General features: G+C 47.6%; 1 protein-coding gene across 8 annotated transcripts in view; it reads right to left on the minus strand.

Annotated features, from left to right (window-relative positions):
• The window catches only part of LOC149339884 (protein turtle homolog B-like), an 843694-nt gene that overhangs the window by 25612 nt on the left and 801596 nt on the right, over nucleotides 1-16486 (minus strand). For all 8 annotated transcript variants that reach the window (XM_089548569.1, XM_089548570.1, XM_089548568.1 and 5 more), the window contains one exon: nucleotides 6085-6288. In XM_089548569.1, the coding sequence (XP_089404695.1) occupies nucleotides 6085-6288 (204 nt within the window). The remainder of the gene's footprint in view (nucleotides 1-6084; nucleotides 6289-16486) is intronic.

The raw sequence follows: 16486 nt of genomic DNA on the forward strand, positions 1-16486 counted from the left end.
TGTTTAAAGGAGTCGCTGGGCATAACTCTTTGTCCTTTCCATGTGAATGCATTCGACCTGTCATGATCGCTACGCGCTATAAATAGCACTTATTGGTCAATGGCTAAAAATAGCAAGTGCACAGCCCATCGGTTTCAGAATGTGAAAGGATGCATTTTCGCGACATAGAAACAAAATCATAATCTTTAACCGGTATTTAGAACTTAGTAGCAGCCAGCACCCAGCCATTAATGCTGTTGATGAGCAAGGCGGTCATTTAAAGCTAGCCGTCATCGCGACACATTAGAAGGGAATTAATTAGCCAAACATTTTTTGTAATTAGAATGATCCTCTTTAACTAGGTTACGTTTTAGATTTTCATTTCTGCTCTTGGCGCCTCCCGGTATAGTGGTTCTCGAGAGGCACAGTTTATAGCTTCGACTATAAGCGAGAAGCTATTCGCAACATACAACCTCTTTGAAATCGTGCTTTTTTTCTGATTTACGGTTGTAACTAGATATAGCATAAGATGGCGAGAGAGTAGTTGCGATATTCACACTATTCCGTATTCAGTGAAGGGTTCCAGCGAGATGGTGTTCCAGTTTTCCGTACACACAAATATGCCCACATTTAAACTTTCTATTCGAGAATATTCACAAAATGGCAGCACTAATTTACCGAATTATGACGACCATTTTACCTCAATATCCCACGAGCAGCTGCAGTCTGCAGGCATTTGGCCTGTCGTGAGATCACGGAACTGATCCTACATGTGATCCACTCACCCACGCCCCTGGCCTATAGCGAGGCTTACTCCTACTCTTAGGTGGCTCACTGCACAGTCCCTCGCTTATTTAGTACCCTTTTTTCCCATTGCTGCAACTTTCCCAGTGGTCTCCAATCGTTTGGTGACGCAATACTAGATAATTAAGGCGCCAGAACTTGATTTTGCTCCACGAGTGCACATACGACCAGGCGCGCAAGCGAACAGCATGAGCGGCTCCGACCTTCCGACCTTTTATACAAAAAAAATTCAAAAAGGACATTAGTTCACCTTAGGTGTCTCCACAAAACGTCAAGCACCGAGGTATCTAATAAAAGTTGCAAAATGCAAAAGATGCAAGACCAATTGCTTTTATAAAGAATGTTTCCGTATACTCTGCGCTTCAAAAACCGGCGTCGACCAATTGTTATGACTATAAAACCAGATTTAGGCTTAGTTTATTTCTTGAACCCCATTTAGGCATAGGAATGCTTTGGCCATCATACCGAACAACAGCAGCTGTGCGCTAACGGAGTGTTCTAGAACTTAATCGGCTCCCCTGCAGACCTTCTTATGAACGCGAACAGAGAAAGCTCCGGAATGTGCCTCAAAATGGCCGGTGCGCCCCATCAGCATAGATAAATGCAGATATGCGAAAGGCCAAATTTCGACACCGTCCTGCCGAACCGTAGCGCCGCCAAGGGGGTATATAAGTACTCATTTACTTACTTAAGTCATGAAGGGCAATTTTCTGCAGATGGGTTGCTATTATTGGCCTCCTGATATTTTAACCGAAACAGAAAAAAAGGCATCTCAAAATTTCTGAAAAAAAACCGGATATGTTAAGACTGGACACATTAACCAAAACCCTCGCAACCTAGGTTGGCCTTCAGGTAGTTTAAAAGCGTGCGCGAAGGAATACGCAAACTAATGGTCTCGGCTTGTCCTCAAGTCAAACAATATATATTATATACCACCCGGAGTCCTGTGTTTGTAAGGTAATTTTAGTTTGCCAAAATTATGTTCAGCTGTGCAGACTTCACAGCTGTAATAATATCATTGTCAAGGCGTCAAAGAAACATTCAAAAAATTTTAACTCTCGTTATATACGGCGAATGTGTTCAAGTCAATATCAAACTGATCGGTCGAGCACTATGGTTATGCCTGCATACAATCATGAAAAAAAAAAGACAGAGTTTAAGTGCTTTACTCGTCGAATCACATATACCTACTTACAACTAAAGTTCACCGTCTACTTTACTTTTTTGAAAAACTTTTCAAGCCTGCTCCGTGATCGCCGATAAGGAACCTATACTACTGCGCTTGTTTTGTGTTCCTTCAGGTCCTTGTTTTTCTGTGCGTGGTATACTTTGAAGATAGGAAACTTGTATATGACTAGCATAGGCATGCTTTAGCATACGCGTGCGTAACCTGTGTTCTGCCCAAGAAACCGTTCAAAAATAAAATCGAAAGAGGCCGCAAAAAAAAAAGAAAAAAAGAACGGTTTGTAACACAAAATTATAACTTTACTGTCAGAGGCTCTGAAGTACGTGAAGTGCTGAATTGGAAAGCGCTTTCTGTGCGATAAACCATACTACACTTGAAATCCCTTCATTATATATAAGCGAATAAAATTGGTATAAAAAATTATTCATTAAGGAGCGACATTACGCTTCGTCTAGGAGAGGCAATGACCAAGAACCAGTCCCGGATTATGTTCTTCAAAATATTCATTTTTTCCTAACACAAATGACGAGTAGAATCATCTCTCTTACGATGTGATGCCTGTTCTTTATTTTGAAACTATTATCGAAAGTTTTTTTCACTGATGCTTCTTTTTGGAAATGTTAATCCATTTATTGATGTACCCGCAGTGCCATATGCTCTGTTTCATATTCATATTTTCTTTCTTGTTGTCCTGCTTCGAGCTATTTGTTATCTTCGTTTTTTGTTTCTTTAAGTTGCTATTTACGGTTTATTCGCTGCTAAATTAATTTTTCTAATTATGAGTTTTACGGGGAACACTTTACTTTTGTATGGCCCCTGTGTGATCAGAACACCCACACAACAATGCCGCTAAGTTTGAGTAAACAAATAAACTTCAAAAAATATGCCTCGCTGGCAATGTAAGTGTAACCAATAAATACATAAACAAATAAACTCCTCACCATATCGCTCTCTCTAGCATAGGCAACCAGTTTTGTAATAATAAACCGCATGCATTTTTTGCAATATTGGGCGATACTTATGAACAGAACAAATGGTCGATGCCGCCTATCATGAACAATTCGAGCCAACCAAATGGCACCTATTACAAAAAAATCACCCAAACAACATCGTAAGGGTTTTCGCAGTTTCATGACCGAAGGCGCAAGTCATCGCGCTGAGAGGCAAAGTAGGAACAGCTTCCCTCAACCCTGGCCAATCCCACATCACGAGTATGTTCCATCGCTTCACAGGCAACAATAACAACTCTTCATCCAAAAAGCAACTTAACGCTCATAAACCAGTGTGAGTATGGCAAAGACATCCTGGACATAAATTCTGGGGGCAAATGGGCAAGATGACGAATAACATTTAGTTCCTCTTTTACTTCAAAGAAATTGTCAATATAGTCAATCAGGCTCATGCGTAGAGCGGTAGATGTATCTTATGTGCGTGAAGTATAAGCTTACTGCAGTTACTAATGATAATAATTAGAGTGCGCACTGCATGCTGAGATTGAGCGAATGTCAAGAGAAACGTTGTTCTGGTAGCTTTCATAAAAGTCACTACAACTCTCGGAAGCTGAGCCTTCCTTCACGTAATAACGAAACAGAAAAAAGAAACTTTAGATGCAGTAAAAAGCGCCGACCCTCGGTGACACACTGAAGAAACTAGTGATAACTCAGAAATGCTCAGTTAAGAATGCATCATCCGGACTGCATGTCAGCAAACATCCGTAACTAAAGCCTTACCACTGAATTCGCAAACGCGCCTCGACTCGACGTTCCGCCTCCATTTCGCGGAAGAAACACCCGCTCCTCCATTAGGGGGATGGTTGTGATTTCAGGACGACACTTGGCATTTACTCCGACGAGGAGCTCCTCAAGAATCCCTCCTCCGCCGTGCCTCCGTCGAAGGGGCATGAATGGCGTATGGAGACGAGATTTACAGAAACATTTTGCCATAATACGGCATACCACTGTCAGAACATGCATATATTGTCACCCCGTGCAATCTGAACAACCTTCATAAATAATCTCGACGTTCACAGCCTAGTAAAACATCTTTTGGAAGCTGCATGAACAAAGTAGCACTGAATAATGCCCCAGAGTGCTTTGGCATCCAGCAACCTTCACCGCAGGTGACGTCTGGGTGATGTAGCAATCTACGTATGGCAAGTATGTAAAGGGAGTATATTAGGGCGCTTGAATATGTTGTGAAAAAAAAAATCTAATATACGGGATTTGTGCGAAATTTCTTCTACCCGCAAGACCGTGCGATGAAAAAAATATCGACGATTACGTTACTTCCTCATGCGAAATTTGAGCGCGCCTCGGCGGCGCGAACGGCAGGGTATTTTCGGCGGCGGCGCTTAGCCTGTGCTTCAGCGAGCGCACTCCTGGCTCATCTCGACGGTGGCGACGGGAAGCTTCTGCTTCGGTGGCACGCACTTCCGGATTCTGGCGGCGGCGGCGCTGGGCCTCTGCTCTGGCAGCTCGTTTAGCAGGAGACGAAGGACTTGCACCGGTTGCCTCGCTCGTGGCTCAGAAAGAACTTGCAGAGAGTAAACTATCTGTATAAGCAGGCGATTCGCACTGACAAACGGCGGTGGCTATGCGTTTCGGCTTGGGCGGTGCATATCGAGACCCACTGCCATCGATCCGGCGCTCTGATAGCCGCCGCACAGGGGTGGCATTCGAGGAGGAGCAAAGAGAGCAATTAAGTTATCTGGAGGTCGCAGGAGATGGGGCCAGGAGCGCGCGCAACTAGAGCAGCGCGCTGCCTCGGCTGTGGAGCTGGTTACAACGGACAACGGCGACGGCAACGCCCCGAAACGCAGGAACGGGCGCCAAAGAGCTGCGCTCTAGAATCACCTGATTCTATAAAGGCCAACCAACCCAACTCATGAGCCCTAAGTAACGAAATGCACTCCCAGAAGCGAACAACGCTTCCTCGATCGAAACCAGCAGGAAGCCGCAATAGTAAACGTGTTTGAAAACCGTGCCCTTTCGCCGAACGCGAATGCTCCTTCGGTGGTATGAGCCAACAAGCCTGCACAGTCAGCAACCCCGAGCTCATAGCCGGGTCGCGTTTCAAGGCGTACGTACTCTGAGGTTCCGGGCAAGCGCACATGTTGTACTCCGTTCGCTACAAGTGCACCGCCATCTGCAGGAGCTTCACAATGCGGGCAAAGAGCGAACTCGCAACCAGCTCTGCGACGCGCTACGCAACTCGGCACACGGTGCGGTGCGAAACGTTGCTTGCCATTCCAGTGACCACTTGAAATTTACCCGCACCCACATGCAGGGTGCGATGGACAACTGCATCACTGTGGGCACCGACTGACCACAATTATGCGTGCTCTGCGTCGGAGTCAGTCACGCTCGTCCGCAGCCTAGCTACGTTCGTCGTCAGAAAACAACTTCCCAGAAAGACTGAGACCATCACTCTGCCGATGGCTCGGTGCACGGTTCCCTGCATCCGCATCGTGAGCAAGTTTGCGAGAAGCTTCGTCTACGAGTAGAAATAAATCCATGCAGCGAACGAACGATGATATGTCCGCTATGTTTTCGCGCAAACTTACGCTCCAGAATCCCTCAAGGTAGCGTCGGTGCTTCCTGGAGCCTCTCCAGGAAGTCCTCGAGTTTTTCCTTCACTCAGCGAGCGATTGGAGAAAAGTATCAGAAATGAAAAACAGAACTTGAGGACCGCTTGCATTTGAAGTACGAATAGAGGTGTGTTTGTGAGTTCGGCGGTACGGCTCTTCAAGATTGAACAAGCGGGCCACGTTTTAAAAATATATCACGACAACGGACTTAGACGAACAGCCTATGAATATGGCGCAATACAAATCTAACTCCTCGTGACAAAGGTTTGACGAAAATGTCGCATGCACCGTAGTTCTTCTTTCTTCGGCTGCGGAAGTTTGAAGCTGTACTTTATTTTTTTTTCATATTGCCACATGTTTATGCTCCAGTTGGTCTAAGCTAATCCGTTGCCCCCCCTCTCCCCCCTCCCTCCTATGGCGTCCTTCATAGGGCACGAGCAGCTCCGGGACAACAAACTCAGCATGCCATACAACTGGAGCGATACTCCGTGCGCACCGCTAGAGCGCTGCATGCGACGCCGCCACTCACGGTTCATGTTGATGGTGACGGACGAGGAGCGGGGCAGTGTGAGGTTCGTGTTGGACGCCTGGCAGGTGAATGTGGCGAGCAGGTCGGAGCGCTGCAGCCTCGTGATGACCAGGTCGTTGCGCACCACGTCCAGCGGAGAAAGTGCGTAGGTGTCGTCCACCAGCACGGGACCTCGCCACCACGTCACCGCCGGCGGAGGACGCCCTGTCCAGGGAAGAACAGCACAAGGGTCAAGAGCCGATGCTGCGGTGGGCATCGAAAAAAAGATTCACAGAAGATCAAGGCGATTGTCGCGGCAGAGAATGCGTTAGCATTTGTGTCCCGGACAGAGCAGCTGCTGTCTCTGACGGGTTCAGACCGAGCGAGTGGGTGGCGTAATCCGGTCCATCAATCACTGAGTGACACGCCCTGTCTCTTCCCCACTCTCCCCTTCCCTCGACTACAATTCGCGAACGCGCTGTCCTTCTCGCCAGCCGTCGCATCCCACCCTATGTTCTTCCTCCTCCCACTTTCCCTATCTCTCTCTCTCTCCCCTGAAAAAAAGGGAAAGTTTCTTTTCTCTGCTCCACATCCTGTCAAAGGAGGCTTCACACGCCTACGCAGGACAATTTTTACGTTAATCGGAGTAAAAACGCTAAAACATTCATAAGTGACATAGGAAAAGGCAGAATTTATTTTCGAAACGTTTACTGAAGACGTTGGTTCCGTCAGCTAACTGGTGGGCTACCCAAGATGAAGTTGAGGCAAAAGTGAACTCGCTCAGGAGAGACAAATGTCACAACGGCCAATTTTCGCACCCCTCACCCCCATCCCCCCGTGTAGGGTAGCAAACCGATTATTCTTCCGGTTAACCTCCCTGCTTTTCTTCTTATTTCTCCTCCTCCTCCTCAACAGCTTATATGTTTTTATTTCTACTGCCATATTCATGAGTAACCTTAAGGGATAGGAAGAGGGCAGACTAGGTGAGGAAACAAACGCAGGTTAATGACATTCTAGTCGAAATCAGGAAAAAGAAATGGGCTTGGGCAGGGCATGCAATGTCAAGGCAAGGTAACCGCTGGTCCTTTAGGGCAACGGAGTGGATTCCAACAGACGACAAGCGTAGCAGGGGGCGACAGAAAGTTGGGAGGGCGGATGAGATTAAGAAGTTCGTTGGCATAAGGTGGCCGCAGCTGGCATAAGGCAGAGATATTGGAGAGATATGGGAGCGGCCTTTGTCCTACCGTGCGTTTAGTCAGGCTGATTATGATGACGATGTTCATATAGATCATGTATCCCTGAAAGTCTCAACACAGCCTTTAAAATAACAAGGTGTTTTGAAGCACCCAATTTTAGCTCGGCCACGTATCCGGATCCAAATGTTTATTAAAGAACTGCCGCATTTTGCGATAGTAAAAGTGAAGCAGCATTGCCAGGGTTTTCAAGTTCAGATGCAATGTTTTATCTTATTAAAAAAAATACTTATGGCAATTTAAATCTAGAGATTTTGAAGATCTCGAAAAAAAAAATATTGGACTGCGCAAAAACACCGCCCAAAACGCAACTTTTGAAATGCAGCCCAGTTCTGAATGATATCATGCCTTTCTGAACTGATCACAAATTTAAAAATAAAAAAAAAAGGCGGGAAGAGGGTGCACGGCAGGCGCCCTGTCTCTACGACTCGTAACATCTAATCTAGTGGACGCTGCGAAATGTAGCAAGAAATGTTTAATGGCGCAGGTCATGTAATGACAACCTTGTTTTGGAAGTTCTGACTGCGCGGCTCTACTGTGCTACCTTAGGACACGTTCAAGACAGGTGAGCGAGAAAGGGACGCATATTGTCGTTTCCTCCGTCTCCTTCTTTCGCACTCCTCTCGACTACCTTCGCCTGTCATGCCTTTCGCTCACATGTTTGACACTTTAAGAACAGCTTCGAAAACAAAGCCGCAAATGCAGAAAGAACTGGAATTAGTGGTTTTGTGTGTCATCGACTAAAATGATTGCTTAAAACGTTCGGTAACCATTCAATTTCGTAAAAACTAAGAGTTCATTTTCTTTGCGTGACGTGACTTCGACACACAGTGGTCAGTTTGACAGCTACAGGAAAACAACGCTCGTTTTGAACGATTAAATCGAGCTATGCCAGCCGCCTTGCATGTTGCCGCGCCAGTTATGAGTGCCTTAATACTACTTCGTCATGCGCTTAACGTCAATCACCATTCTATTCAGCCCGAGGAAATGTCACGAACGAAGAAGAAAAACTTGAAGCAAAAGGCTGAAAAATTAAAACAGCGAACAAAATCAAAGATGGCGCTCTCCAACTAGAAAATCATAAGAAAGGAAGAGTCCCTCGGGTTACAGCTACTACGATGAGGCTCTTAACTACAGAACAGCTCACCGCACGATAAGTAACAGAAAAATTGGCATTGCTAGGATACAATGGCAGGAAACTACTTTTACTTTTCAGCCAATTGGTCAAAAGGAGTCTGCGGCATTTCTCATATTTTTACACGGAAGCCAGTTTGAAAAAAAAAAAAGTTACACTAGAAATCGAAACGTTTAAAATTCTGAAACAAATCACCAAATCCCAGCACCAAGACTGTAGTTGTTGCAGTGCACTCTGTAATGTTCTAAAACGCGTAACATCAACGACACCCGAGACGCCTGTAGGATAAACGGTCCAAAGTGATGGCACATAAAAGAAGGTTAGGGAATAAAAAACCACTGAAGCGAAACACGCAAATCAAAATGTCAGTGGCAGTCTTGTGTCACCGCTGCGAAATGCAGAAACAAAGACGAGAAATGTAATAGAGGTCAGGATGGAAAAGATTGAACCCCCCACCTCTATTCCAATAACGTCTGCAGCAACCAGGAATCGGCGTTTTCTATGAAGCTATGCGGGCGGCTTGCCGCGATGAATCTTTGAAGACGAGACGGCGTGCATTACGGTAATGCAAATTGCAGACCGAGGCGTCGCGATTTCGAGCGAAAAAGCCGTTAGGCCGAGCTCGTGCAGAGCAGTTGTTTCGAGATGCGATCCTATAGACTGCTTGCATTCAGCCGCCTTTTTCTGAGGCGAACCTCGAAAATCGATTGCAGCCGGGTACAGACCCGCCGGAGACGTCGCTACTCACTTGCGCTATGACCTTTTGCAGTGCGATGCAATCACACTTTGGAGTAGACATTCTACGAAGGCTGTGCTACGTTAATCCTGAAACGAACTTCGGAACATTCTATGCTCATTGCGATGACTATCTCTGCGCTGTTCACTTCTTGATCCCTCAATCTTTAAGGACACAGGATTCAATAAGCCATGCATTGCCTTTCAGTGTGCGCGTTTGTTTTAAGTTGATGTGCGCGTTACAGTGCAAGTTTATGGGTGTGCTCCATTTGAGAAGCGAATGCACTGCACAGCTGGTACTATGACGCGATGACGAAGGGAAACAAGAACGCCTAATCAGTAGTGGCTATTTCAACGTGGGCGCAAAAAAAAAAAGTTCATGAGGACTTCTAATGTTATTGTGTCGAAAATGTGAAAGTATTGGCACGTGTAGATGTATTTACCGAAACTGACGTCGCTTCCGATCTACTGAAGTCACTTTCCTTCTGCCAAAGGAAATGCTCCTGCGTGGTGACGTCAGTTCTCTCTAACCAAAGGGATAGTTTTGTGATCGACGAAGCGTTATGACTCAAAGGCTTCCAACATGCAATCGCTTTAATAAATAAAGCGACTTCGACAGTGTCTCGACTTCTCACCAACGGGTGGTAGTGGCTAGCTAGAAAAGATGCCGACCGCTCTGAAATTTCTACAGGTATGGACAGTACTCTATACTGAAAACCGCATACAGAGCCAAGTGATGATCGCTGTCTCAAAATTGTTTATGATTTTTGAAGAAAGGAAATGGCGCAGGGACTTCGTGGTGCACACCTCAACCGCGCCATGAAGAAAGGGAGGAAGGTGGGAATTAAAGAAGAAATTGAGAAGAGGTACCGGAGTTGAGGGAATCGGAATAATTTCGACCCTCTGGGGACCTTTAAACTGCACCAGAATCGCGAAGCACATGGGCACCTTTTGCGTTTCGCCTCCATCGAAACGCGGCCACTGCAGTCGGGCGGGTAGTCCGGCTCAGTAGCCAAGCGTCCTAACCACTGAGCCACCGCGGCGGGTATTGGTCGCTATATCTGAAGACTTGGACGTGATTTTCGTTTCGAGATTTCGCAGGTCCACTCATTCCAGCCACGTCGTTAGCTCAGCGACTGTTTGAGCACAGTGCGCTCTTACAGCGGGTTGCACGCGCTCGTACAATGATGGGATGCCAGGTGAGCGAAGCGTACAATCCTGACAAGCGCAGTCATAATGTCGTGGCGCAGGCTACGGATTGAAACACTGCAGCCACGAACAATGCACCGCTGCAGCACGGAAACGGGAGATCGATTCCGAAGAATGCGCAGTGCGCCAGGCGTGCAGGGAGTAAAAAAACAGAAACTGAGGAGTATTATTAATTAACGACAGATAGATTAAAATTCCCCCAGGGCGTGGAAGAATAAATTTTAAGTAGTCATAACGCGCAGCAGTTTATTTATCTGCGATATGCAGTTCAGCAAGACTAAAATTACATTTTGCTGATTTCTTAATAACGTCGAATCTTTAGCGAGCCCCTAGAAAAGGAAGCCATAATTCAGGAGGCAGACAAAAAATGCAGACCTTCGCGCACGACAGGGAGGTTCGAAGAGGCACCTGTTCGCTATTCGATGGATTGCAGCCAAAAGGAATCTCAAGTTTGTACAAGTTCCGGCTAGCAGTTTTGAAAAGAGAGAGAGAAATCCTTTTTGACATCTGATGGAGTTTTAGCGAGTACACACTTTCAAGTCTGCAGACAAACTTTTAGGCTTGCATACAAGGAAGCAGGTCGGCTCCTGAAAGAATTGTTATTCTGACGCAAGGCGTCTCGCAGGCTGTGTGATTTGAAATACTTGCCTTTATCGGTGGATATCTTCGTCAAGGCAATACCACAAATCGCATGTATTTAGAACTGATCCTCTGAATACGAAAGAAGAACTGGGAGGCAACAGCAATTAATCTTAAAGTATCTAGACGACGACAGAAATCTTCTTCTGAGGAAATTTGACCATTGTTGTTTTTTGCTTTTATTCTAACGTGACTTATCTTATAAAATAAGATTTCCTTTCTGTAGCGTCACTAGGCTAGTTCTTTCTGTTCACCAATGACTAATCGTATAACAGAGAGGAATAAATCATTAACCAAATACAGAAAAACTATAAGAAGAACAAAAACTTAGGCTATGGCTTCCTGGAAGGCAGAGAAATAAACCGTCTTTGAAAAGAGGAGCATCCGTTTATCAAACACACGTCGCGACGGTCGCGGAACTGCTGGCAAATGCCTGCACGACTGCTTTCGCGCATGCTAAAAGCAACGAACTTTCTTCTCTTGGCCGCTTTCCGCCTAACGTCCTGGCCTAATACTGTTCTCCTCTGCTGCCTCGGATATCGAAGCTGCGCATAACCAAGACGATATCTCAGAAGCCTAACGCATCGTCCGACTGTTTTTCCAACTGCCGTCTCTTCCTCGTCTTAATCTAGAGCCATTTCTTGTCTGTTGGATTCGGCCAGCATTGTGCGCCAGCCTCTCGAGGCGCATTGTGTCGACCGTGCCTTCCGGGGCATTTTATGTCTCATTTTTCCTGCAGACTCCTCCGGCACTTCGGGCGTCCTCGAGAAGCATATCGTTTCAGCGGGCTCTCCTATTCAGACCTGCGGGCGGCTGTCTGGCTCCAGTTACCCGCAGGCTGGGCGCGTCCTTGGCTGATGTGTCTTGCGTCGACGCTCGTTCTCGAGCAGGCGAGGGGCCGTCCAATAAGGAAATAATGAAACTCGGAGATGGGAACAAGCGAAGAAAGAGGCATGCCTCCGCGATGCCGGTGATGGCGGCCGTCGAGAAGCATCTGCTCTCTGTCGCTACGCTGGGAGCCGTGTGTGGCCGACCGCGGAGCACGCGCGAATCAATACGGACGCAGTAATAGCATCGATCATTAGTCCGGAGGACCCCCATCATCGGCGATAGCACACGATAGAAAGGAAACAAAGAGACCGACGTACGGAAAGCGCTCAAAGGTTTTCTCACCAGTCACGTTTACACCCTAAATACGAATACGAATAGTGTACTCTGTTTTATAAAAGACAGTGCACTAGAAGACAGCTTACTCCATTCTTACTCTTTTCTCTTTCCAGTGTAGCACTAACCACCAACGACCTCACATAAAGTTACAGTCCGACGTTATTAACGCAAGGCTTTTAATTATCGCGAAGGTGATGACGGTGCGCTTCGAAAATTCAGGGGGCTTTTATGGGTTCAGCCTAAATAAAACTGCGCTCTACTTTGTACACAAGCAAAGGTGCCAGCTAATCAGAGGAGTTATTCTCAAAGCGTTTTGCACGTCAGGCTACGGTGAGAAAAGCGTGACGGCCCAAGTAGAGAGAAAAGACGTAACACAGCGCTGTTTCACTATCCTGTCAGACAATCCTGCACATCAGTGCACGTTGTTCAACGTATGACCTGTTAGCTATAGGCCGCTGCCGACGTCCTTGTCAGGAACGATCTGTTGTTGAGCTTTGCGAATTCAGCCTCTGTTCGCTTTGTACACTGCCTGGTCGGCACAATGCTGCATTGGTTCACTGAGGAGGCACAGACGGCATGAATGGAGATGGTGGATTAGCTGCTTGTTTTGTTGCGAAAGCAGTGCATATTTCATAATGCAAAAACTCCGGCGACAGTCTGTAGCCTCGGAGAGTGAAACCTCCGCCCCATAAAAGAACCACCCGTCTGCCACCTCACCAAAACCCACCCTCAAACGCCATTCATGATCCACCCGACGACTCCACCAACCCTCACCTTCAACCTGCACAGGTGTCATTAATCACCCACCCGCTTAACTATGCCCTGTAGGGGGGGGGCCTCATGCCACCAAATAACCCACCTTCACTCAATAGAAGCCCAGGCATCAGCGTAACAAAGAAATCAAATTCCAAGACGCAGGGAGAAAAAGAGTGGACACTTAAGCTCCGCCTTTAGAATATGACGCGATAGAGAAGTGGGTTAGTTCCCATATATGCAGAATTAGTCATTCTCTACATTCATAGATCCCCGGGAGTCCTCATACCACTCCTGGCCCAGTGCAGCGGTTAAGCGCTGCGCCACTGCCCTGCGATGGAAGGTGCTTCTATGGTGGGCCTTGTGCGGCCCAGGTTGATCTTCCCGAACGACCAATCATTAATTAGACTAACACATTTCATGGCGGGCAGTTTGCTCACTATTCGGAGAGCAGGTTGTGACGACGCCGCAAGTTCACGTGACCTAGGTGGCCTTCCTTCCTCCTAGGTTGCTCTTTGGACGCCACAAGACCCTGGCAGGGGGTGTCATGTTGCACACACGGCGATACCCAGCTTTACCTAGCAGAATGAAGCTATCGCTTCAAAAGCTAGCTGCCCTCCAGAGGCACCCCAGCCAACCCAACCACTGAAACCCTCGACTCACCCCAGCCAACTTTTTCCCTCCACATACCTTCTATCGCGTGTATGGAACCTTAGCTAAGAGTAAAAGAGTCAAAGTAAACATCAAGGGTCAATTCAAGGGCATTCATAGAAATGTCGTCTGAGATGTCTGATCATCCCGAATTTTTTTTTATCTTTTCAACCCCCGATTTCTTCACGGCGTGAAAATGGTGATCACTTCAGCAAACTGGTGTGTTCGACAACGATTAATTCCATTGCGACAGAATTAGACTTCATATGATCTCATTTCGCGCCGTGCATTAACCACAACAGCCACTGATTGATCGAGATGGCGATGACGTACTAAGGTCATGTGACCACAGCACCAAGATTCAGAACTACAAAAACAAAGGGGAAGCGCACAACCGGTAAAGGGCGAGACATTCAATTTGTAACATGTTCTAGGAGACGCCCTTGTCAGTTTGCAGCTGCTCGCTGTTGAGCTTGGACGTACGTCGCACAGCTGCGGCTGGCATAGATCCACAACCTACTACTATTGTCTCTACAGCCACGGGGAGTACAGACTCGCTCCAAAGTACTTCCACACCAGCGATTCTAATGCTGTCACATTCCACTCTTAAGGCGATTCAACCATCCGCACAATTCTTTCTATGCAAAAATGGCCAGGATTTTCGCAATCTTTTGGCATGAGAAGTGGTAATAGCTGCCAAGCGCCCCTATGTTCCTTTCACGCGGATCTTTTCACGTGCGCCCAAAGAGGTAGTTTTTTTTTGCTTTTTAGCAGAGGAGGAGGAAAACACCTTTAGTGGCCGTCTTAATCTAGGCACCTAGAATATCGGTGGCAATCCGGACCACGTCTCGCTCTATGCCTACATAATGCGATGGCCGAGTTGTCTAAGGCATGCGCAAATGAAGCTGTCGCTAGCAGTGGAACACGAAAGGTTTTCGCTAAACCGCCTATGATAACGCTGTTAAAGCGGAGAGACTCTTTCATACTGCCGCCGCTTGAATATCAATTTTGGCTTAAGACGCTCTAAAATCTTTTCTCGACAATAGCAGCCATGCTTTTTTCCGCAGAACTGCGGAAGTATTGTATGCATGGTACGTATTACAGAGTTTTTTACAGGTTATGCAATCATACGAGACAGTTTATTTTTCATCCTTTTAATAGTTTTACATTTCCCACAGGCTGAAAAGGCGAACAAACTAGTTGCCAATAATCATAAGCTAACCACCTGCGACATACTTGCGCCCAGCCGTAATCCTTAAAGTAGTCGACTACGATTTGCCGCAATGCTGTTTTCTCGCGCTGATCTCTCTTCAATTACATTAAGCAATAAGTCAATATGACACCTTGTATTTAAATTTTAATGCATTCTTTTCAGACCTCATAGTTCTTGAAAAAAATTTTGCAAACCGCAAAATACTGCCGCTGCGATGGGAGCATGAAAATTGCACTACCGCAAGAAAATTTCCCATGCGGTTTATGAGTACGATGCACATTTGAAAATCTAAGGAGCCTTAACTGTTAAATACGCCGACCATTCTAGCCCTGCACATTCTCCATCCACGCGTAACAATGCTGGTTCAAAAAGGCACTCCAGCACCCAAATCTCCATTGTCGGCGCCCTTTGTAACTGCTTTTTTAAGTAAAGATAGCCGCAGCTATTCAGGCTTTATGGCGCGAACATAATTGCCAGCGGAGAGCTATATTTTCCACACGGGCCGTAGCTGCGGCGCTCAGCGCCCACGCACTGTGTTCTTCGTACTTTTTATGCTTCTAAACGCCCCTGAGAAGACCTTAGAGGGCGCAATGTACAAGATCGTCTTCCTACGCGAGCGGGTTTCGTGGTGTCCAGGCCTCGCAGGCCCCAGCACTCTCATTAAGGGAAGCGCGCGCGGGGAACGTGCGCGGCGTGCCCCTGAGCCTCGAGCAGTCCTCGCAAGAGGGAGCTTCCTGGAACCGCCTGCAAACCGGCCTGTGCGCTGCAGCTGCTTTAGAACCGGAGCCCAGGCTCGATGGAGGCGCCACGGAGGGGGATGAAAGCTCGAAAAGAGACACGGACCCAACGCAGTGAGGGCTGACGTAGGGGGGAGAACACTGGGAAAAGCGGCTGGGAGCATGCGGACGCGACATGTCCACTCCAGGGCCACTCGTCGTTTCGCAGAGCCACGGCGACGCTCAGTTTAATGACGGGCCGGCCGAGGCCTCCGAAAGTGTGTCGCAGACATTGCGTCCTCTCGTGGGCGCAACGTTGGTGAGAGAAGACGGCTGGCGGGGTAAGAAGCTCGCGTAGTTAGCGCGCCGCCAGGAGGTCGACGAAAAAGTGCCGATGGGCAGAAGACGCAGCGAGAGAGTCGGAGAGGTCGAGGGGGAGGCGAGTTAGCAGAGAGCGCTCGTGCAATCAAGGCGTGTTTCGGTATTCCACGCGCGCCATGACGGCACCCTCTCCCTAAGTCACGCTTCTGGAACACGGCTCCATTTGTAAACAGCGGCCCGCTCCTCGACCGGCACAGGGCTGTGGCGCGCGGTCATCTCAGCTTCCGAAGAAGGCGAGAGAAGAGGGAACAGCGTCTGGAAGATTGCCTACCGACAGGGAATACTAGCCAGGGCGGCGGCCACAACAATGACCATAAGGGGAAAAGAAGCGTACTGAGCGGGATTTTTGTTGCTGTTTGCATTAGTACGCTCGCTGCCTGCTTTTCAGTCTCCCTTCAGCCGAGAAGCACGGTTTTCTACGAGCGAACGAACAAGAGGGAAAGGGGTGAGCGACCACTTCTGGCCCCCGCAGACGCCCGCAGCCATCCTAGATTGGTCTGCGGAGGGCCTCCGAGCGGCCGTCCTCTCCTCGCCGTACGTTCTCTCTGGCGGGTGATGAAGGAGCCGTAAC

This window comes from Amblyomma mixtum, chromosome 6 (assembly GCF_055824585.1).
Source record: "Amblyomma mixtum isolate Tamu chromosome 6, ASM5582458v1, whole genome shotgun sequence".
NCBI lineage: Eukaryota > Metazoa > Arthropoda > Arachnida > Ixodida > Ixodidae > Amblyomma > Amblyomma mixtum.